The sequence below is a fragment of the Callospermophilus lateralis genome, chromosome 3 (assembly GCF_048772815.1).
Source record: "Callospermophilus lateralis isolate mCalLat2 chromosome 3, mCalLat2.hap1, whole genome shotgun sequence".
NCBI lineage: Eukaryota > Metazoa > Chordata > Mammalia > Rodentia > Sciuridae > Callospermophilus > Callospermophilus lateralis.
The window spans coordinates 35,317,754-35,342,437 of record NC_135307.1 but is presented as its reverse complement, the minus strand read 5'-3'; the positions used below and the strand labels follow the sequence as shown (position 1 = coordinate 35,342,437).

Below are 24,684 nucleotides of genomic sequence, written 5' to 3'. Positions count from 1 at the left end.
CCGCACTGCGCGCGCGCAAACGCTGCCTTGGTTGTGGACGTCGGATTCTCAAGGAGTTTGGGTCGATCGGCCCGGAGATCCCAGCGTGGTAGTCATGTCCGCGTCAGTAGTGTCGGTCATCTCGCGGTTCTTAGAAGAGTACTTGAGCTCCACTCCGCAGCGGCTGAAGTTGCTGGACGCTTATCTTCTGTATATACTGCTGACCGGAGCTCTGCAGTTCGGTTACTGTCTCCTCGTGGGGACTTTCCCCTTCAACTCTTTCCTCTCGGGCTTCATCTCTTGTGTGGGGAGCTTCATCCTAGCGGGTAATTCTTAAGTAATCACAACAATAGCGTGTTACTTTGATGAGCAGTTCTGTTCTCGCCCTGTAAAGTTTCGGAAGAGTCTGAACAGGACTCTTCTTGTAAGTGGGGAAATTGAGGCCCAGAGAGGTTGTCTGTCAGTCTTCCAATACTAAACAGCCGTTTAGGAGCTGGAATTTAATATCTGAAGACAACTTCATGTCGCTGCTCCACCTGTGATCCCTGCACTTCATATTGGTCCAGGGAAAAATCCAATTCCAACTTTCACTTAACTTTAACATAACTTTCAATTTGGTAGACTTTTAAATGAAAAATCCAACCCTGAGTTCTCTCTCTCAAGTAGGCCTAACCGCTAGTGATCTCTGGGGAAAATTTTAAGTTAAAGTGTGATGAAAATAAATATGGGTGCTTTGCTTGTTGATCCCGTACTTATTTGATTTTAGCTTTTAGCTGCTCCCACTTATTTCTTGTGGATGAAGCTGTCCTACTTTTTTCATTATCCTGAACTCGATTTTTATTCACATAATTATGTTTTAGTTTTCTGTTTAAATTCCCAGCATTTAAAATGCCCCCTTCCTCTTTTTTGGTACCAGGATTGAAACCGGGGTGCTTAACCACTGAGCCACATCCCCAGCCCACCACGCCTCAGCCTCCTGAGCCACTGGGATTACAGGCCTGGCCCACCATGCCTGGCTGAACTGCCATATTTAATGAGAACTGCCTCCATAAATTTTTACCGAAATATGACCTTTCTTGCCCAACCAGATGCAGTGAAAACTGAGAACAGGCTTGGCCCTGGAGTGTTAGCCAGTCCAGTTTATAAGTGGCCACTACATGGGCTATTCCAGAAACTGGTTTTGACTACTACTTAACTTTGAAAACATACCAGAATTGTTCAGTGTGATCATTAGGCAGGCTATCAATTGTATGTTTCTTTATTTTTTTTTTATCTTTTATTTAATTTTTTAATTTAATTTTAATTTTTTTTAACATCAGAAATTTATTAGTTGCTCAAAACATTACATTGATCTTGACATATCATATATCATACATTTGTTACAAATGGGGTATGAATTCTTATTATTCCCATATGTACAGATTGCAGGATCACATTGATTATACAGCCACGTTTGCACATACTGCCATATAGTATCTGTTGTATTCTGCTGCCCTTCCTATCCCCTTCCTATCCCCCGCCCTCCCCTCCCCTTCCTCTACCCTATCTACCATAGCTCATTTCTCTCTCTTTCATTGTTTTTTCCCCTTCCCCTCACATCCTCTTATATGTATTTTTGTATAACAATGCGGGTCTCCTTCCCTCTTCAGTGCAGTTCCCCTTCTCTCCCATTCCCTCCCACCTTTCATCCCTGTTTGATGGTAATCTTCTCATGCTCTTCCTCCCTGCTCTGTTTTGAGTTGCCCCCCTTATATCAAAGAAGACATTCGGCATTTGTTTTTTAGGGATTGGCTGATTTCACTTAGCATAATCTGCTCTAATGCCATCCATTTCCCTGCAAATTCCATGATTTTGTTATTTTTTAGTGCTGAGTAATATGCCACATTTTTTTTATCCATTCATCTATTGAAGGGCATCTAGATTGGTTCCACAGTCTAGCTATTGTGAATTGTGCTGCTATGAACATTAATGATGCTGTATCCCTGCAGTATGCTCTTTTTAGGTCTTTTGGGAATAGTCCGAGAAGGGGAATAGAGCGGTATATTTCTTATTTTCAAAGCATTTACAATCTGGTTGGGCCACAGACAAAAGACAGTGTTAGAATCATTTGGAGATGATTTAGGTCCGTGGCCTGCTTAAAGTTTTAGATCTGTAAAATGCATTAATTAAAATGTGCTAATTAAGACACACCAGAGATATTTTTACTTCTCAGAACTTAAAAATTGGTGTAAGGACTTGTGTGCTAACTGGGTCTGGGTCTGGGTCTGGAATTGCAGAATTAGCTGGTTGATTAGACATTTAGTTACCATTTTTGAGTTTTGAGGACCAAGACCTGTGGCAGCATCCTAGCCTTCTTTTCTCTGTGAACACTCAATACTAACTATAAGAATATGAACACTCAATACTAACTATAAGAATTTTATTATCCAATCAAGAGGTCAAACCTCTTGATTAGTTTGGTTTTGTGATTTTAGTCTTCCTGAGGCAAATCCCTAAAGCATATTTTTTAAAAGATGACTTTGTAAGACTCTAGGGTTAAGGATGACTTTTCAGGGCCACATGGAAAAGAGTGTTTTGGTGAAGAGTGGACATGGACTATTGATAGGTTAGTGTGTTAAAAATCAAAAGTTTTTTGAGCAGATGACTTCTACTTACACCAAGTCCCATTTTTGAGCTTGTTGAGGATAAAATTGCCTTGGCACACTGTCCTCCTCTCTAATGGGAACTAGGTGCCTTGTTATTGAGGAGAATGCTTAGAGAAGAGACATATTAGTCTTAAGGCTGATATGGGAGTTGGGGGGGTCGAGGTTTCCAAATCTGTGAGATAACAGGTAATAGGGACAGAGAAATAAGAGTGGCTTCAGAAAAAAGATTCATGACAATTCATTGTTGCCATAGAAGGGTATCATTTGCGTTGCTTTTGACATCATTGAGTTTACTAAATCCTACCTCCTTTGCTAGCCAAGGTCATTATTTGAAAACTAGTTTTAATTAGAAATTTTAAATTTTGATGCATATCCTTTCTTCATTTTTGGGAAAGGAAAACTTGTATCTGTTTGCAGGCTTTCTAATTTTTATGTGTGTATGTGTGTGGTGTGTGTAGGAGAATGGAGGTTGCCAGTATGGCTAGAGAAAGGGTATTGTAGGAGATTATGGTGAAGGATTAGATGATGCTAGATGCTGAAGCTTTGAGATCCAGGCCAAAGAATTTGTACCATATGTGGATAAGGAAGAGCATCTGAGAATCGTAGTAAAGGAGAGACTTAAAATTGGTGTTACGTATGTAGAATGAATTGGAGGGTGAAGTTCTTTAATCTGTTTCCCTAATTTCTTTTTTGGCACTTTATTCTGTTCTCTCTGCATGGGTTAATTTAGCATATGCTATTTGGAAAAATTGATCAGTGCATTTTAAGCCAGTTTTAGAATGCTGTGATATTAAAACAAAACAAAATAAAAACCTCTATTATCTGGTTCCAGTGGTATGAGATGGTCTGTTGTGTTCCCTCATCTCATGATCAGGAGACTTAGTCATGGTTTCAGGAAGGAGCTAGGTGTAGGGGGATAGTAATTTATAAATATGTTACACATATTTGTGTGTGTGTATATATACACATATATATGAGTATATGTATGGTATAGTAGGCTTTAAACACATATGAGTATATGTATAGTAGGCTTTAAAAGAACCTTAGAATATGTTTCTTCTTCCAGATGGATTTCAAACATCCTCAACAGCTGTTTATCTTATGGTTAAAATATTGCTAGAGGGGGACATACATCCCTTTTTAGAGTAACATTCCAGTATTGGAAGCCCTTTTAGTTTCTTTTCTGCCTAACTGAAATCTCTGTTTATTTAAAGTGCTATTTAGGGTGGACATGTGTAAAACAGTAAGACTGTTCTTAAAATAAGTCTTAGGTGTTGAAGTCAGGTTTTACTCTTAGGTCTTGAAATCAATAAGAGTGTTCTTAAAATAAATCTTAGGGTCTTGAAATAGGGATGTGGGGGGCGGTCTGTGCTGGGAATTGAACCTAGGGCCTGTGCATGCTGGGCAAGTGCTTCACCTATTAAGCTACATTCCCAGTCCCTGAAATCAGTTTCAACTTTGGTCTATTCTCTTTCTAACCTTTGAAACAATTTTGGCTTTTCATTGGAAATACTTTTGTTACTCTTAGTTTACATATTCCAAAGAAATTGAATTTGAAAGGCAAGGAGACTATCCAGCATGGGTCGGAGGGAGCTATTAGGCTGAGTGGACTGAAGTGCAGCATTTCTTTTGGTATTGACCACCCAATTTGTGGATCCTATTATCTCTCATAACTGCCGTCTAGGAGATTGGAACTTTGCCATATTTGTGACTGATTATTCTGTTTCTAAATATCTTCATGTCCATTGCTACCTCTTCATCCTCAGTGCCTCAGGTTTTTCATATCTCATATCTAGGCCACTATAATTTGCCTTACTGGCCTTCGAGCCTCTGAAGTCTCTTCTGCTGTATTTGCAGGCTTGATTTGACTTGCAGACCTGATGTGCTACTCTCCACATTTGTCTCTTTTCTCAAAAGAAAATTAAAAAAACAAAACAAAACAAAAAACTACACAGGTTCTTTCATGTTCTGGCCAAATCCATATCTCCAGCTTCAATTCTTGCCTCTGTCTCCTTTGTACCTTAAGCTCCATCATTATTGACAGGTAATTCCCTCAATACTCATGATATCTGAAGCTATTATTTTACTTTTCTTTGACTGTCTTAATATTCCTTTGCTTTTTAGATGGTCTTTCCTTTGGAACCCATTCCTGACTCTTCCTGCAGATTGAAATCTTCTGTATTCCTGCTTCATTCTTTGTGTTTGTGCAGAGGGAAGCAGGGGAGGGAGGGAGGGGGAGGGGAGGGAAGGAGGGAGGGAGGGGGAGGGAGGGAGGGAGGAGAAGCAGGAGGAGGAGGAGAGGGAGAGGCAGAAAAGTAGGAGGAGGTGGAGGAGGGAGGGAGGGAGATAGATGGTACTGTATTTACTGTTGTGCCTATTTTCCCTCTGAAAGGTGAGCCTTTGAGGGTAGGGACCATCTTTCATCTCTTCATCCTCAGTGCTTAATACTGTATATGTTAAATTGTGAATTTGTATATAATAATTTAAGGAATACTGAACAATTATGTGCTAGTTTCTCTGCTAAGGTGAAGCACAGGAACATGGTCTCTACTCTAAAAGAGTTTACAATAGTGGGAGATGCAAAAACGTAACTATAAATATGGTGTTGATGGGAATTTTTTGTGAGAGTGGGAACATGGTTGGCACCAAACCCTGCCCAGTGCTCCTGTAATAATGCTTTGCTAATGTTTACTTTGCCAATATATGCTTTTTGAATTTTTTCTCTTTTTCTTATTCTCAGTTGATGATCTTAGTTTTTTTTTTTTTAACTAAAACAATAAAAGTAGGCAGGAATCCTTCTACTTTCTATTGAATCATAACAGCCTACCTGCTGCTGTTCCCATACACTCTGACTTACTTCCCATGGGTGGTAGATGATTTTAAATTTTAAGCAGATGTGTCCTTTTCCTGTCCGCAGCCAGCTCCTTGACTCATGCAGGGAATCTAGTCTTCTCATGTCTCTGAGGAATTCAGCTTCTGCAATTATCCCTCCATTCTGCATCATTAATTTCTCTCTCTCTACTGGATCATTCTCATTCAAACATTCTTTAATATTGTCCAATTAAAAAAAAAATTATCAGCCAGGCTTAGTGGTGCATGCTTGAGGGAGTGACTGAGGGAGGCTGAGGCAGGAGAATTTGAAAGTTCAAGGCCAACCTGAGCAACTCAGGGAGACCCTGACTCAGAAAAATAAAAGTGTAATCATTTATATTACTCAGCTACTCAAACCCCTGAAATACTGTCCTATTGCACTTAGAACTAAATCCAGACTCTTTTCTGAGATTTAAAAATCTTATAGGATTTGTCTTCTGCTGATCACTACTGTTTGGTTAGGTTTTTTTTTTTTTTTTTAAACTATCTAGAATGTTCTGTCCCCAGATCTTTATATGGTTGATTCTTTGTCTTTCAGATACTGATATTAAGTAGCACTTTCTTAAAGAGGCTTTCTGAGGCCACTGAGTAAAAAATAGCTTCCCAGTCACTCTTTATTATTCTGTTTTATTTTCTTTATAGCACATATTGCTATTTGATATTTCCTTGTTTGTTTACTTACAATATTTGTTTTATGTTTCTCTCCATAGACATATAAGTTCCTTGGGAGCCAGACTCTTTCTTTTTCTGTCTTTTTCTATGCCATATTCCCAGCACCTGTAACAATGCATGACTCTTAGAGAATGCTCAGTAAATATTTTGCTGAATGAATGAACATTTAGAGAGGCAGATTAAATTAGAACTGCTAAAATGAAACAGGCTGCCTCAGGAGGTAGTAAATTTCCATCTTTGGAAGTGCTCAGGGAGACGCTGAAGGCTTGTTTCTGGAAGAGCTTTTTGAGCAGGCAAGATTCTTTACTTTTTTTTGTTCCCAGTGCATCTGAGGGATGTGACACCTTTATTGGTAACACAGGCTCTGGAAGGTTTGTAATCTCCCCCGGGGGTGGCTTACCAGATTCTGTAAATGGTAAGTATACTTTGGAAAACTTCCCAGGTGATTCTTGCAGCCTCCTCAGCATACCCACCTCCTCCCACCTCATGGAGTGCTTGTTTTTTATGATCTCTGAGTTTCTTTCCATCCTTGTGGAATTCTGATTCTTATGTTGTCATTGAAATAACTTGGGTTACAGTGATAAGGATAACATCAATTTTAAATTTTAAGCAGATAAGCTTTCACCAGGAGTTTTTTCTTTGTCCCCACAAAGTTCCCCAAACACTAATAACCAACCGTTAATAGTTTAGTATTTATTTCTCTGGATATTTTCTAGCCAACTAAAACCAACGTTAACTTTATCATATAAATAAAATATTTTTAAAAAGAGAAATATGGAATGGAGTAATTCTGTTTTTTCCTTCTTAATGAAAGTGTATAGCTTTACTTCAATGTATAGAAAATTTGCCTTATTCTTTTGAATAATTGCATGTGATTTCATTGTCTGTTCGTAGTATAATATAATCCCCTGAATGGCATTTGCACTGTTTTCATTTTTTTTTCAACTTACAAACATGCTGTTAGAATGTTTTCTTAGTCAAAAGGTAAAACATCGTAAATATTAATGGATATTTCCATTTGTTCTCCCAAATGAATGAATAAATCTGAACTTTTCACAGCAGGATTTTAATTGGTTGCTTTTGATTCAGTTAGTGTCCTTTGTATTTTTGAAGAGCTTGGGTGCCTGAAAAGATCAGTGGCAATTTCATAGTGTTTACATTTTGGAGGGATTGGGGGATGCCGGGGATTGAACTCGGGCACTTGACCACTGAGCCACATCCCCAGCTCTATCTTGTATTTTATTTAGAGACAGGGTCTCACTGAGTTGCTTATGCCTCACCATTGCTGAGGCTGGCTTTGAATTCGAGATCCTCCTGCTTCAGCCTCCCCCACCACTGGGATTACAGGTGTGTACCACATGCCTGGCTATGTTTACATTTTTAAACATAATGAAAACTGCTGCTATGGTCATGGAGTCAGGAGAACTAGTCTAATAGTTTTCTGGCCTTTGGATTAGATTTCAGGTCTTTGTTTTTTCTTAGTGATGGAATGGATGCTAGCCTAAAGCAAATTTGAATTTTCTTAAGCAGCGTAATAATTTATCACAGGCATAAAGGTATTTTGAAAAAGTGCAGTCCTGGAGTTTTCTTTCTTTTTTTTTTAAATCAGTTGTGATGGTTGCTAATGTGCCATGTTAGAATCTTCAAGAGTATATAAATGTGGCAACATCGAATTCTTTGTTAAGAGTTATATAGCTTAGGTCTCCTACCTTTTTTTGAGACAAATAAGAAGCTATCAGAAAGTAGTTCATCTATAACTAGGAGGAAGGTCTCATGGATGAGCAGTTATATTTATAATATATATGTCTCCTGTATATTATACATATATTTTGTTAGAAGATAATTTGTACTTTTAAAAGTGCTTGCGAGGCAAGTACTCTACCAACTGAGCTGTATCCCCAGGCCTATAACTTTGTTTTGTTGTTCACCCAGCTCTTTTGTTACTGCCTCAGCTACATCCTTGTCTAGATATAATTAGAAGCCTTTAAATTAAGAGATAAATTCTTAGAGTTTTTTGGTAATTTTTTTTTCCTCAATAAACTTGGGGTTTTTAATGTAACTTTGAGAATAGATTTTTTTTTCCTTTAACTTTTTTTCCTTTTTGTGGGGAGCACTGGAGATTGAACTCAGGGGTGCTTAACCACTGAGCCACATCCCCAGTTCTTTTTATTTTTTATTTTGAGACAAGATCTTGCTTAGTTGCTTAGGGACTTGCTAAGTTGCTGGGGCTGGCCTTGAACCGGTGATCCTCCTGCCTCAGCCTCCTGAGCTGTTGAGATTACAGGTGTGCACCACCATGCCTGACTCCTTTAACTTTTTTTTATCAAACAGTTAAGATTGTGAAGCTTTGTCAGGCATAGTGGCACAGATCTGTAATCCCAGCAGCTCTGGAGGCTGCGGCAGAAGGATTGAAAGTTTAAAGCCAGCCTCAGCAAAAGTGAAGTACTAAGCAACTCAGTGGGACCCTGTCTCTAAATCAAGAACAAATGGCTGGGGATGTGGCTCAGTGGTTGAATGCCCTTGAGTTTAATCCCCAGTACCGGAAAAAAAAAAAAAAAAAAAAAAGATTATGAAGCTTAAGTGTACAACTTGATAAGTTTTGATAAGTTTTAAAATTTGCCAACCTAATAATAATAGATAACAGATTAAAAATAATAGAACATTTTCAGTACCTGAGAAGGCTCCTTGCATCTGCCCAGCCACCTTTCTCTCATGAAAGAACTATAATCCTGATTTGTTTTGCAGAGTTTTAAGTTTTATATATATAAAGCCATCTGATATGTATGTATAAATCAGATGGCATGTACTTTTTATATCTGATACTTGTGTATTTTATCTGTATTGTGTGTAGCAGAAGCTCCTTTTCATTGCTGTATTGTTTGCATATGCTACAATTTATCATTTTTACTGTTGATTGACATTGAGATTGTTTCCTATTGGAGGCTATCATGGGTATCCTTGTAGGTGCCTTTTCATGTGAAAATACATTAATATCTGGAATTGTTGCATCATAGGATGTATGTGTGTTCATTAGTAGTCATATTTGTTTTGAACTTCTAAATAATTATTTTTGTGTTCTCCTTTTGCAGTGTGCCTGAGAATACAGATCAACCCACAGAACAAAGCAGATTTCCAAGGCATCTCCCCAGAGCGAGCCTTTGCTGATTTTCTCTTTGCCAGCACTATCCTGCACCTTGTTGTCATGAACTTTGTGGGCTGAATATTCCCCAGTTACTTAATTGAGGAGTAGGAGACTGAAGTAATGTAAGTGATAATCATAGTCCTTGTCCTGTCATGTAGATTTTGGCAAGAGAAATTGATGGGTCTGGTTTAATCATAATTATCAGGGTTCCTGTATTGCTGCTGAGAGGTTTGCAGAATTTTGAGATGGTCTTTAAAGTATGCATTAATATGGATCTTTCACTGCTATTGCTCTGGGTCATTGTCTCCTTATTGTTTTATATATCCTTAAGATAACAGAAGATAAGTGTTGCCTATAGTTAATTTATTAATTTCTACACCAATAACTATGAAAATAGCTCATTTTTTAAGAAACACAAATTACAGATTTTGCCTTTGGATTTTTTTTTCTTTTTTTGGTACTGAGGATTAAACCATGGGTGCTCTGCCACTGAGCTGCAACCTCCAGCCCTTTTTATTTATTTTATTTTGAGACAGGATCTTACTAAATTGCCCATTCTAGCCTCAAATTTAGCATCCTCCTGCCTCAGCTTCCTGAGTTTCTGGGATTACAGGCATGTGCCACTGTGCATGGCTGGATTGGCTCTTAAATTTTTTTCTGATTTCCATCTCAAATGACTTAAAAGTCTGGGCTGTTGTTCTCATAGTATCCAGTATGGCACTTATACTTGAAGCCATATGTTGTAGGTTGAATGAATGACTGTAGCCCTTTGCTGATGTGTGTCCTATGCTGAAATTAAAGGGGAAATTGGATTAATTTAGGAAAAGACTTGTGTGATGCCATTTAGTTCATTTACCATTTTCCTTGGTTTAGCATGAAGCTCTCCTGCCCCACCCAGACAAGGTCATATATAGAATTCTGATAGAAAACTGGAGTGGAAGTAGAACTGTGTGATTGATAGAAATCAAAAAGCTCTCTCTGGGGCTGGGGATGTAGCTCAGTTGGCCCTGGGTTCAATCCCCAGCATCACCAAAAAAAAAAAAAAAAATTCTCTTTGGCCTCTCCTTCCCTGCCAATCAAAACTCTAAAGGTCTACTAAGTTCATGGATGTTTTCCAAATTGTATATTGACTTTATATATGAGAAAACAGAGGTTCAGAACAATCCAGTAGCGTTCCCCAGCCACATAACCTGGTTGTAGAGAAGTGCCTTTGTCCATTGGTACTCTTGGCCCAGTGTTCATGCAGCTTACTGATGAATACATACAGTCTTTGCCTTTACTCTACAATTTTTTTTAACATTTTTTTTTTTGTAGTTGGACACAATAACTTTATTTTATTTATTTGTTTTTATGTGGTGTTGAGGATCGAACCCAGGGCCTTGCATGTGTGAGGCAAGCGCTCTACCACTGAGCCATAACCCCAACCTCATACTCTACAAAATTTAATGCTGCTGTTACCAGTTGATAGAGAAAAGAGAACCTTAGGAAATATTACTGATTTTGGGGAAAAACATTCCAGGATCAACCTCTTTATCACAACTTGGAAAGCTATAATTTTTGTACTAGTCAGGGGAAGTCTAATATAAGAGTTAGAGCAAACATGTGTAAAGTGCATGCAATGACAGTGACTATACTTTATTTTCTGACATGAATTAATGAGTTACTAATAATGTTACAAAAATCCTTTCCTTTGAAATTGCCTCAAAAATAGTTATGTTACAGTTTGTTTAAGATTTCATTTTTGATAGTGCTAAATTGGCAGAGGTAGTTTATTCCATTCAAAAAATTTTGAGAACCACTTTATTGTACTATCCTAAGAGTTTCACTCATTGGAGACCTGATTAAGACTTGAGTTTGTCCTCCTTCTACCTACCCCTCCCTTTTTCCCTCCCTATTTGCCAGTCAGTGCCTTGTTACTAAGAATATAAAGAGAAGTAATCTATGGCTTCTGCCCTCAAAAGTGAATAATCTAGTGGAGGAGGAGACATGTAAACATAACAGTTGAAATACAACATGGTTAGAGTCTTACCAAGAGTTTTGAGCAGAGTGCTGTGAGAGACTGAGAAGGGAGTTACTGTGCCATCTGGAGCAGGAACAGCAGATGAGTTGTGTGACCAGTGGATAATAGCTCTCACCAGTTATCTGTTACCAGTGTACAACCTGGAGTGCAGCTAGGAAGTGCAGTCTCTAGCCTTGACCTTCTTATGCTTGTATATATTTCAAGTAATTCTTGGGCTCTCTGATAGACTGTTGGGAAGGCCATAAATAAGTCTTCTGGTTGCCTTACTCTAGATATCTAAAGTTCTTTTTTTCCTAGATGAGTCATGGTATATACTTAGGAAGGTGACAGAACAAACATTTCAAGGATATTCTTTATGCTCAGGGAGATAGCATGGAAAATTATTTTCTAGGACTATTATGATTGGAGGAGGACTCTGCTGTAGAGAGCTTACTATTTCAAAATTATGACAGAAACAGACAAAAATGCAGGCTCAGGAGAAACTGTGTGGTGCAAACCATGTTAACAACCTTAGACCTACCTGTTCATCTGGGAGTTATGGGCCCAAGGTACAGCAAAATCTTCCAGGTACAGCAAAATCTTGCATTCTATAGAAAGTAGTATGTTCATAGAAAAATTCTCTTCTCTGGGGGATTGCCCAAAGCATTTTCCACAGAGATCTTTGATTTGACATATACTACCTACTCTGTCCTCCTCTCAATTTTTTAAATATACATTTATTTGCCCTTTTATGTGGTTTTAACTCAGATATATGTACAGTATACCAAAACACATTAAAAATAGTTTCCAAAGTGAGTTCTCAACATTTATACCAACTTAGAAGGTAAAATAAAACAGATTGAACGTTCTCCATATTTTCCAAATGATAGTTGGGTATGAAAAAAATAAACATCTATAGTGTAACTGATCTTGCATGAATTTGAAGGTGACATTTAAAACCAGCAGCTATATTAGAAAAGTCAGATCAAAAGAAAATGGCCCTGAGCTAAAAAATAAATATGATCTAGGGAAAGTAAGAAAGTAAAGAGATACTGAGTGCTCACTGTGTGCCATGCTTCAAGTGCTTGTTCTGTATCTCATTTTCATAAGGGTAGGCTTATTTGCATTGACAGATCAGGAACTGAGATTTAGAGAGTCTATTATAGTCATTAAGTGTGATAATACAGTCCTGCTTCAAAAAACAATGATTTTTGTGCCCTATTTTTACTCAGAGTTGTTTACCATATATTATGGTATTTGTCAATTTCAGAGTTAAAGAAGTAGGCTTAAAAAGGTAGCCCAGTGTAATAAGAATTGTAATGCATTCTGTTGTCAAATATAAATTTAAAAAATTAATTAAAAAAAAGGTAGCCCAGATGTTTTATCACTCTCCTCCCCTTGTGACCTTCCTTTCTTTAATTTTATTTTGACGATTTTGAAAAGGTAGAAAAATATGGATAATATAACAAGCACTCCTATATCTACTACCTGGAATTGACAGATTTTGAACAGATGAAACATTGTAAAGTCAGCTGATATTGTCTTTGAGTCCCTCTCTAGTCCTAGTTCCTTCCCTGTCCTGTAAGACTTGAACTTCATGGCAGTTCTGGTCAATCAGGACTAATATAATGAATATTAATAAAACCTTTTCCTTGGGCTGGGGATGTGGCTCAAGCTGTAGTGCGCTCGCCTGGCATACATGGGGTGCTGGGTTCAATCCTCAGCACCACATAAAAATAAAATAAAGATGTTGTGTCCACCAAAAACTGAAAAATAAATATTAAAATAAATAAGTAAATAAAACCTTTTCCAGAGACTTCATGGTCTCCTGAAATCATGTCTAAAGATAGCAGTTTGAGAAACCCAGTGATAGAATTTGCTCTGTTAGTAATACTGATTATGGGGTGGCTATCTAGGTGGTTATGATTAGACTCAGTATTTTTTAGATTATCATAAAAATGAGAATATTAAAGTAAAAATGTTTCTAGTATGCTTCTGAGCCCCAAGAATCCATGAACACCTGAAACGATCAGTTATTGGCACTAAGATGGCAGTAAATTTTAATAACTGCATGATAGACTCATTAGATTTGAGTGTTAAATTTATGTGCTTCCCATAATTATTTTCTATTTTGTTTTTCCATTTTTCTTTGAAGTTCTTTTCAAAAAAAAAAATCATCTCAGGTTTTTGAAGAAAATGAGGCAAAGAGGGACATAGTTACATTTGGTCACATTTGGAAGATTAAAATTCATATTGCTGTGGACCTTGGGTCAAAGGCAAAGGTGAACTCAGTGAAGAGGGACAAACCTGAGCTGAAATTTGCTCACCTCCTGGGGAGATTGTATGCCAAATGCTTTGGCTAAAATTTATAAAATGTTGCCTTTTTTTTTTTTTTTAATACTTTTATTTATTTTATGTGGTGCTGGGGATGGAACCCAGGGAGGGCCTTGCATGTGCTAGGCAAGCGCTCTACCGCTGAGCCACAACCTCAGCCCCATTGCTTTCTTTTTTTTTAATGGAGACATTCTCCTTCCAGTCCTTAAACATCTGTAGTGTTTAATCTGAGCTAGAGCAAGGAGATTGTGGGGTTAGGCAGAACATTTAAGCTGACAGTACTGTTTACAAACATGCAATTAATTGTGTTGGCTTTTCGAATTTATCAAACTATGGTAACCTAGAGAATTACCTCTGGAAGGGAATCTAAATGTTATTCTTTAAGCTCTGCTGCCACCTAGTGAATTGTCCATTTCCTTTGTTGAGAGATTGTACTACAAAAAGTAGAGTTTGGGGGAAGAAACCACTGATCCTCTGTGATAAAACCCAGTTTCTTTTCCAGTCATAGGAGGGCAGCAGAGGTCCAAGTGGGTTTAAATGTTGGGTTGGGGGTTGCTTTATAGCCTGACCAGAAGTGGGCACTGTTGAACTAGGAACAAAAGGGCCCAGAACCTTTGAGTGGCCCAAGGGTTTTATTACACAGAAAAAAACAGGTGCACATAGATCCTCAGATTTTTACCTGTGTTTTCTTTTCTTGTTAAATTCAAGAGCTTTCTTTTTGGTTCATTCTAGACCTTTTATTGCTTTCAACAATGAGTTCCCATTGATAATAATCTTTAAATTTTTTTTTGATGTGGGATCTATTTTTATTTTGTCTTTGACTTTTCTACCTTATATTGAATTAGGTCCAGTCACCAGATAAGTTCTCCAAGAGGGTATTATCCTGAATTTGTAGAAAATCTTCTGAGGTAGACACAATATTACCTTTTTTCTAACGCATTTCCCCCCTGATTGGAAGGTGAGATTAAATTACCTTTTATTTTTAAAACCTTCAATCTGCTTTTTTTATTACTAAAAGAACACTAATTGATGGCTTTGTATTTGGTGACTGAACTCTATTTTGTATTTGGTCCATAAGACTACCAAAGCTGGGAGGGGGAGAATATCAAGTAGATTTGTGTTTATGAATTGCATTGCTGTCCTAACTCCCTGCCTCAGTTTCTCCTCCCTTGGAGTGGATGAATCCCATACTAGGACATCCCTTCTTTATCTGTTGTATAGGATCCTCTGGGCTCTCATGTCCACTGCGCATACCTCTAAGGCTGCATTATCACATCGTTATAAAACTGTTCCTTCACAATCCTATTTCTCTCCCACTGGATTCTCAAGTTTTCTGAGAGTAGGGACCTCAGGGTTTAGCACAGGACTAACAGTCCTAGTGTATGCTTGTTTAGTGAGTGTTTGGAAGTGCTATAGAAGAAAACAGTCAAGGAAATATTGATAAAAGAGGCTGTGCAGTGGGAAGCAGTTGTAATGACAAGGTGGAAGACCTGCACTGTGGATTTTCTATGGTTAATTAGTTGAAGGGACAACTAAGCTTGTCTCTGAGCCTTGGTTTCCCTATTTACACAGGTGTGTGGCCTGACTAGTAATCAAAGCCTTTTCGAGCAACTAACCTTCCATTATATAATTTGTGATGATCCCTGTTGTGTTTGAGGAGGATAGTGCTGTTTTTGTGGGAAAAAAAGTTGGGCTTTGCTTTTGTTTTTCCTTCAGTTGTTGCTTTTATTCTTATTTCCAGATTTCCACCATCTGTTCACAGAATGTGAAATGTTAAAGTTCACAACAAAATGCACACTTTCTATATAAGGCCTTATATAAAATTAAATAACATTTGTAAAATGTCTTAACATTGATTACATTACCAAGTTTATAGGTTCACATGCCTTCCACATGTAATTTTTCTTACGTTAATACATTTGATTTTTACCATCCACCCTGAGGAGAGGAGGTAGACAGATAGTAGTAAATAGTATTCCAATTTTACACCTAAACTAATTAAACCTCGGTGGAATTTAAGTTGACTTTCCCTGGCTGTGGAACTAATAAATGACTGTGCATGAACTTGATAGTGGACATTTGGACTCTAAACTTTTATATTATTTGCTTTCTGTTAGGTTCAAGGACTTTGGAATGATGACTGTATACATCTTCTCATTAGAAGATTTTCATTAAAGATATTAAGCTTGCTTTTTAAAAAAAGTATTTATTTTTTAGTTGTAGTTGGACACAGTACCTTTATTTTTTGTTTACTTGTATGTGGTTCTGAGGATCGAACCTAGGCTCTCACACATGCTAGACACGTGCTCTACTGCTGAGCCACAACCCCAGCCCCAAGCTTGCATTTTTTTAATGGGAAATAGAAGAGGTTCATAAGAAAGGATGAAGACAGGCGATTTGAAATATTTCTGCGAAGTCGGGCATCTCTAATGTGGTTCAGGAGAAATGCAGGAAAATGCAGATCAGATCTGACTTAAATCTAGTGAGGATGACCTGGACTGGCATCTTCTATTCTGGGTCTGCACTGCCCAGTGTGGTAACCATTAGGCACTTGTGGTTATTGAATATTTGAAATGTGGCTAAGTACATGAGGAATTGAATTTTTAATTAAATTATTATTATTACTTAATACTTGGAATTGAACCCAGGCAGGGCCTTGAACGTGGTAGGCAAGAGCTCTATCACTGAGCTTCTTAGTTTATTATTGTTGTTGTTATTTATACTAGGGATTGAACCCAGAGGTATTCTATCTACTGAGCTATACCCCCGACTCATTTTTATTTTTAAAAAATTTGAGATAGGGTCTCACCAAGTTGTCCAGGTTGACCTTGAACTTAGGCTCCTCCTGACAGCTTCCTTAAGTAGTTGGGATTACAGGTGTGCACCTTATTTCATCTAAGTTTATTTATTTATTTTTTTAAAGGAGAGAGAGAGAGAGAGAGAGAGAGGGAGAGAGATTTTTAATTTGTATTTTTTTTTTTATTGGTTATTCAAAACATTACAAAGATTGCAGAATCACATCGGTTACACATCCACATTTTTACATAATGCCATAATAGTAACTGTTGTATTCTGCTACCTTTCCTATCCTCTACTATCCCCCATCCCCTCCCCTCCCATCTTCTCTCTCTACCCCATCTACTGTAATTCATTTTGGCGGACACAACATCTTTGTATGTATGTGGTGCTGAGGATAGAACCCGGGCCGCAGGCTTGTCAGGCGAGCGCGCTACCGCTTGAGCCACATCCCCAGCCCTTATCTAAGTTTAAATAATCACCTATTTAAACTACCAGTCCCTGCAGTGTTGAACAGCACAGCTCTGGACAAATTTGTCAGACATTGAAGTTATAGTTTCTTCATCTCTAAAATGAGAGAATTGGCTGATTTCTGAAGTGCTTTTCATTTTTAGAAATATCTCATCTGTGTTTTCTAAAATTATGGTTCAAATTGAGCTCTGAACTTGGAATTTCTGCAGAATGGTTTTTGATTTACATTATTTCAAATTTCAGTTTTAATTGGGTGTCCAGGAAGAGGTGGATTCTAAGGAAAATTCAGTATTTGATCATATCTGCGTAGTGCTAACATCTGAATAGAGATGAAGCTAAAGAAGAATACGCTTCCAAATAAAAATGACCCTGTCTGGCATTATCATTTCTATCTATAGAGAGAGTTATTATTTTTAACAGTTCTTTGTTATGCTAGCTTTCTTTTAAGATGATTAGAACAGACTGATCAAATGTCACTGTCCTTTCTGCATGGGTAAAATAGACTCAAGAAGTCCTGCTAACTTTCTCAGTAGGTGTCTTTCATTTTGCACATTTCTAAATTTCAGTATCAGGGGAGGAGGTTTTATTAGTCATTTTACCAAAACCTTTATCCCCTTGTTAACAGTTAAAACCACTCTTTGAGCTGTTGAATAGTCTGATTTTGTTGAACTAGCTTTTTTTTTTTAAATTTGTGTGTGTGTGTGTGTGTGTGTGTGTGTGTGTGTGTGTGTTTGTATGTATGGTACTGGAGATCTCACCCAGGGCTTCACACTTGCTAGGCAAGTTATATCCTCAATCTAGAGCTATCATTTCAAAGAATTCTAGAACTTCTGCTTTTGGAATAGTGTCTGGTAAATATATCTTTGCCTTAAGAGAAGGGAGCATATCTTTGTAAGCGGGATTTTCTGAAAACCACTAAAAAAGAGACTCTTTTACTATCATGAATTACTTTTGCCTTCCACATGGACTGGCCTCATAGTCTTACATTTTAATATAAAATCTTAAAATTTGACTTTTGTGGGACTGGGGATGTGACTCAAGTGGTAGCGCGCTCGCCTGGCATGTGTGTGGCCCAGGTTTGATCCTCAGCACCACATACAAAGATGTTGTGTCTGCCGAAAACTAAAAAATAAATATTAAAAAATTCTCTCTCTCTCTCCCTCTTTCCCTCCCCCCCCCACTCTCTCTTTAAAAAAAAAAAAATTGACTTTTGTATTAAACCAGGAGTCCTTTTATAATTCTCAATGTATTTATTCACTAAAATGGCCTTAGGCTTTAGTCCTCTCTCACCATTAGAACTGTTGGTTATTAGAACTGATATTGTATTGGTTCATAGTCTGTTATTAGAGTTTGTTTTAACAAATTTGATGGAATGAACAGGTGAGTTTTAATAGGCTATTTGTTCTTCTTTAGCACTGTGAACACTTAGCTCCCTGTTTTTGCTTTTTTCTTTTACACATTTCTCATAGTTGCACTGAAATCTTTTGCAATTATGTAGCATATCTTTAAATGTCATTATTAGTGAAATGAAAGCATTCTGGATAGAAGCTCTGATGCTGGAATGTCTAGTCACTTGAATTAGTATGCAAAATAAGGTGATGCCCTTTTTACCTACTGGGGTGGGTAGCCCAGTTATGAAAGGTAGTGTTCCCAACCTTTTTCAAGTCATGGCATATATAGAAAGTTACAGCGTAACTGGCACGTTGCTGAAAAATTGGCATCTTGTGGAAACATTGGAAGGAGTCCCCAGGGGCAAGAGATTAGTTTCTGGCTATACCTATCATGGAGTCCACTAGGTGGGAAGCTGACTCTGAAGACAAGAAAGGAAGGCTGTGTCTTTCTGGAATGGTGACACCTCACAATTTCCAGATCCCAGTTCCCTCCTGCTGTAGCAGCAGCTGAACTACTTCTCTTGGAGTCATTTTTCACTTTACCCAAAATAACCTTATCTTTAAATGAAAACTAATTTTTTTCTTTTCCTTTGGTCCTTTATTAAATCTGAGATTGAATTTTGTTTCCTACTTTCTTGAATTCTCTTTCTTTCTATCTTCCTCAAAGCTAAAAATCAGTGCTTTAGGTGCATTCTAACATCAGAAAGTTTCTTTAGGTAAAACTGCAACTCCTTCACCTTGAAGAATTTGTGGGCCAGCAGGTGTATTATGTAAAGTAATACAGCTTACTAATGAGAGAATTGGAGTTATGAGTCCATGTTTCCCAGTACCTAGTTAGTTTTGCCTTTGTGGGCTTGGAATTTAGCTTTAAACATTATTTTTATAGATACTGCTCCATAAAATACTCTGTGAAAAATATTTGCCTCATTGTGTTTGTTCTAGCTTGGCTTAAATTCTGTTCTGAGCTTAGGAACCCCATTACTATCTCATGGATTTGGGGGACCTATCTGTAGTGTCATAAGACATTTTACTTTTTTGTTTTTTTCTTTTAGGTTCACTTTTTGATGTCCCTTGGATAAAAGGTCTTGAGACAGCAGCTTGTCGCACCCATAGATTCTTCAGATTTGTACTCAACTTTTGACTCTCATTTGGTCTGCAGGTGGAGAGCCTGGGGAAATTCTTTGTCTTGTGTCAGACCAGCTTTGTAATGAACTTTGTTAACATGATCTTTGCTTTCCATTAATTGTAACTTTTTACCTTTCACATTAAAAAACTACATGCTACTCCTCCCTATGCCTCTGACTGGTTTTTTGTTTTTTATTTTTTATTGGTCAAAATCCCCCATTCCTGTGTGCTAATAAGCTCTTTATTAATTGGTAACTTGTAACTGTGACTCTACTTGTTTGCTTTTATTAAGTGTATTTGAAGTTAATGACAAAAGGCATTGCTGACAACCTGTGAAATGGCAGTCCTTTGTCCTTTGCCTGCAGCAGGCAATCCTTTACTGATTCTTTGATTGTTACAGGTGGTTCTGCTCTTCTGACACAATGCATTCCTGGAGCTGCACCATTAAGCACTTTGTTAGAAATTGAACTAAAGAGTGTGCTTTCACATTTACATTTGTTTCACATGCTTCAGTGGTGAAAAATGAAATGTGCATTTCTTAGGCAATGTAAGCAGACTGTAAAAAGTGGGGTTTATGTGTATGTTGATTTGTAGAGTATGATATTCTCTATAACATCTTCACAGACATTCTCATTTTATTCTTGCAGTTTTCTCAGGGGGCTTGGGTTGTGGCTCAGCGGTAGAGTACTCACCTAGCACATGTGAGGCCCTGGGTTCGATCCTCAGCACCACATTAAAAAAATTAATAAAAATAGGTATTGTGTTCAATTACAACAAAAAATAAAATATTTAAAAAAGTTTCTCAGGAGTTCTAATCCTTAGTAGATAGGTGAGGAAGTCCAAGCTAGATTTGTATTTTAAGATCAGAGTTCATGGGCTGTGGTTGTAACTCAGCGGTGGAGCACTTGCCTAGCATGTGTGAGGCACTGGGTTCAATTCTCAGCACTGCATATAAATAAATGAATAAAAGTTCATCAACATCTTAAAAAAAATTAGAGTTCATGACAAAGCTTGGATAGAATTTAGTTCTGCTGGCTGAATATAGTTCTGGGCATATTTATATGTACCATGCAAACTACCCTGTTGCCATCATGGGTGCAATAGAGTTGCCATATATGGGAAACAAGCCAAATTGAGAGTTCCACTATTTAAAGCTAAATCCCCAAATGAGTCATGCTCCAGAGGTTCTCCAGCATGGCTACACAGTAGCACAACCTGGGGAACTCAAAATACCAATGCTTGAGTCACACCAGAATAAATTAAATCCTTGGAGTGATTTTGGAGATTAAGCTACTCAAGTGATTTCAGTGTGAAGCCATCTTGTGGGAGCAGGGCTTTTGATTCTTGCTACTCAAAATGTAGTCACTGGTTAGCAGTGTTGACCATCATCTAGGAGTTTATCTGTAAAGGAGACACCCAGGCATTACTCCAAAACTACAGAAGCAGAGTATTTAACAAAGTCCCCAGCTGATTTGTGTGCACATTAAGATTTGAGAAGAACTGAACTAGGGCAGTGGTTTTCAAGTTTCTGTGTACTTTGCAGTTACCTGGGAACTTTTGTCAAAAGCTTGGGTTAATTCTGTGTTGTCAGTTCTCTGCCTGACACAAACTCAGGTTTGAGAACATGATAGGAGTCAGCAGGCTTTTTTAAAAATGAGTGTAACTGTGTTCCAATGTAACTTGACAAATCTGGCTGTGGATCTCTGGCCCATGTGTTACCACTCTATGTATAACCAGCCTGTATCTTGGGTGGCTGGATTTGGACACTACATAAGAAACAGTCAAAGCTCCCCAGTTTGATCAAACTACATGAAATTCCTTTCCCCATCATTTGCCTACTTTTTAAGCAGACAGGGGGCTGAGTCTTAGCAGTCAGGATTCAGGCAAGGTCCCTTGGCTGGGCTGCTGGTAACAGCCAGCACTTTTTAAATTTCCTTTAAAATTCAGTATATGGATGTCATAGCATTATCAAGAGACTTCTGGATTATTTTAGTCTAGGTATTTCAAATAAAAACATCTGAATTTGAAGACAAGTTAAATGCTGGGAATAATAACTATCAAGCAAGACATTACAATTTTCAGAGCCTTTCCAGATTAAAGTTTCTGACATTGATCTTGAGGAACATGGGACCAATACTAAATTCCCAAGTATGAGATTAACTTGTGTCTTAGAGGTGGTGATTCACCTTAACCAGTTATCATCACTTGGGAAACTCCAACTTTGGTGTGTCTTGTCATCATTTGCAACATGGCAAAAACCTGCAGACTGATGTCTTGAGGTTTAAACTTAAAGGTAGCTAAGTTGTTTTCTGGCTTTTTTTGACTTGCTCTCTGGTCCTCCACTCCTTATGCACAGAAGAATTAGCTGTGGGGCTATTCCTTCAAGCTTAAAGAAATGCATTGTTCTCCCTTCCTCAACTAGGTTTCCAATTCTTTGGTGTTATTTTAGCTGAAATGTTTTTTGAAGGAGTTGGTTTTGAGTACTACTGTATAGATGGAGGTATACCGTAGCATTTCCGGCTGCTTCTAACTCAACACTTCTATGGGGTGGTTAATTTTCTGTGCTCTTGTGGGGTGGGCCAGAAGCCATCTATCTCAACCACTGTACATCGTCTATTCCCTGCCACTCTTTGCAGTGGTGGAAAACCCAGCCCTGAGCACCTCCACCCACATACTTCCTGTCCCCTATCACATGGAAACCATCTCTCATGTTTTCTTCTCTTAGCAGCCTATACCTTTGTCCTCTTTGATCACATGCTTTCATCTTGGGCTTCAAAATACTTTTGTTATGATGGTTGGAAAATACTAGATAGGTCATTCAGGCCTCTTCCCTGTTTTGGGAGGCTCAGCAAGCTAGTGCTGGTCAGCAGCAGCTAGGAGCTCAAGTGCAAACAGCATGACTCTACTACCTTCTGGTCATCAGGTTGTGTCCCTAGGCTCTGCATGACTAGACTATAAAGTTAAGTCCTTTAAAACTACAATTAATTCACAAAATCTTAACAAATATGAAAAATGGGTTTCTTCTGCAGGAGAAAACGCTTTCTTGAACAAGGATCTTAGGTGAGGGAATTAAAAAAAAAAAAGAGGGACTGAAGTTTATGAAGGACCTGAAAATGAAAAGATGAAAAGTAATTTATTTGCTTCCATAGAATTTATAGACAAAGTTTGTGATCATACAGAACTTTTTTTTTTTTTTTTTTTATTGTGGTAGTAGAGAATGAACCCGGGGTACTATACCACTGAGCTATATCCCCAGTTCTTATTTATTTTTTGATTGAGTCTCATTAAGTTACCCAGGCTGGTCTTGAATTTATAATTTTGCTTCAGCCTCCCGAGTAGCTGGTATTATAGGTACATGTACCATTCTCAACTCAAACTTTTTTCAGTAGAATACAATGAATATTTTCAAATCATCAGGCAGTCTGGTGTTGGAAAACACTTTACAAGATCTTAAAATACTGATTCAAGGGGCCTGTTCTGCCACTTATTGTCTGTGGATCTTTTGTCTCTAAAATCTAGCAAATAATTAGGCACCTAGACTCTGTGCTAGATAGTGTGGGGGATTATAAAAGATAAGGCACAGTCCTTGCTTCCTAGGATTGAATGAGCTAACACTGAGTATCTACTACATGTTTGGCATGGTATTTAATGCCCGCCCTCCTGTGAGGTGTGTTCTATAATCCCTTGAGGTAGGTGGGTGGTATTCTCCTTTTCCAAATGAGAAAATGGAGACTTAGTTTGCCAGAGTTTGGATTTGAACCTTATTTCTATCTGACTCAAAGCATTTGGATAGGTCCTTGAGAGGAATAATAAAATAATAACCATGGTGATGATAATACTTCATGGGAAAATATCTTAATAACTTAACTGCCCTGCATCAGTACTCACATAGCAGTGATCAGAAATGCTGAGAATTGTTCATTGAAACACTGCTTTTCTTCATATTCACGCTATGCATCCATTTTACTGGCTAATTTAGTTAATAAATGTTTGAATACCTACAGTGTGCCAGAGATGTAGAAGTGATTCAGAGAGAATTGGGTGACTCCCTTTCTTAACCCTAAATTCTAGCAGGGAAGAGCTAAGTTAGCACATAATTGGAATAATTGTAAGTGGGGTGAAAGATATGTACAGTATGATGTGTTATTAAATAGGGATAGAAGAGAGCCACTTGAGTGATCACGAAAGAACTGAGTAGATGGCATTCTGGTTGACAGCAGAAAGAGTCAGCTAAGGGACTGGCCATGGGGAATGTGTCTAGACATTATTAAACTTCTGCCAGATGATTGAGTAGTAAATTTGTTCATGAGAAAAATACTCCCTCCTCAGACTACCAACATCAACAAATATTTATTGAGTGTAAGTATGAAGCTCTGCTCTGTCATTCTAATCCTAAACAGGGGCCAGTAGGTGCTAACAGTCACAGAAGAGGGAAGGCACATTGAGGTAGAACATGAGACTGGTTTTGGAGGGGTTACTCAGAACACCAGTTTGTGCCTCTTCCTTTATGATGTCTGCACCTATCACCTGAGACTTTTGGGTCTGTGGTGCTTAGTGGGAAGCCAGGGGATTTAGGAACTGTGTACACAAGCCACTTTTACCTATTTCCTAACTTGTAAAAGGAGGAGATAAATATTATGCCTGTTGGTTAGGCTTATTGTGACAATCAGAGGAGGTAATGTTTGCTTTGGTGACGTAGGCACACAGGACTTTGTTAATAGGGATTCTAGATAAGGATGCTGTCCACCCATGTCCTTTGGTAAATCACTGGAATAGCTTGGTCACCTAGGAGAAAGGAGGGCATTCTAGAGGATGATAAAAATAGTGTCTTGCAGTCTTCATTGGAAAGAAGTCCCTTTTAAGATTAACTTAATTTCTTCCTGTCTAGGCTGGAAGCATGAGACGGAGACCAGTTGCTCATCACTGTCTAAACCACATTGTTTCATCCACCTAAACTCTCTTAAGTCTTCAAAGTCCTGTCTTAAATTTATAGCTCTTCCTCTAATATTTGCTACTGCCAAATTTTATGTGGTGGTTCAGAGGAAGGGTAGACTGTCACTTTTCCCTGTGTCCTGCTCCTCAGTTGGATTTCCGGAAGACTTTGGAATGGGAACATGTTTCAAGACACTGAACTCCTCTTCCAGGGGGAATGCCCCTGGAAGGCTTAGGGTATTCTGGTCTGAGAAAAGGAGGCTGCCTAGAAAACCTGGCTGCTGGAAGGTCCTGCAGAGGTCTGGTTTCATGCTTTCAGACTCTCTT

General features: G+C 38.1%; 1 protein-coding gene across 1 annotated transcript; it reads left to right on the top strand.

Moving 5' to 3' along the window:
• On the top strand, positions 1-19,593 carry Dad1 (defender against cell death 1). The gene is made up of 3 exons (XM_076848153.2): positions 1-305; positions 9,257-9,431; positions 19,353-19,593. Exons 1-2 carry the CDS (start codon positions 95-97, stop codon positions 9,385-9,387), a joined length of 342 nt encoding a protein of 113 aa, XP_076704268.1. The 5' UTR covers positions 1-94; the 3' UTR covers positions 9,388-9,431; positions 19,353-19,593.
• The last annotated feature ends 5,091 nt before the right edge of the window (positions 19,594-24,684 follow it).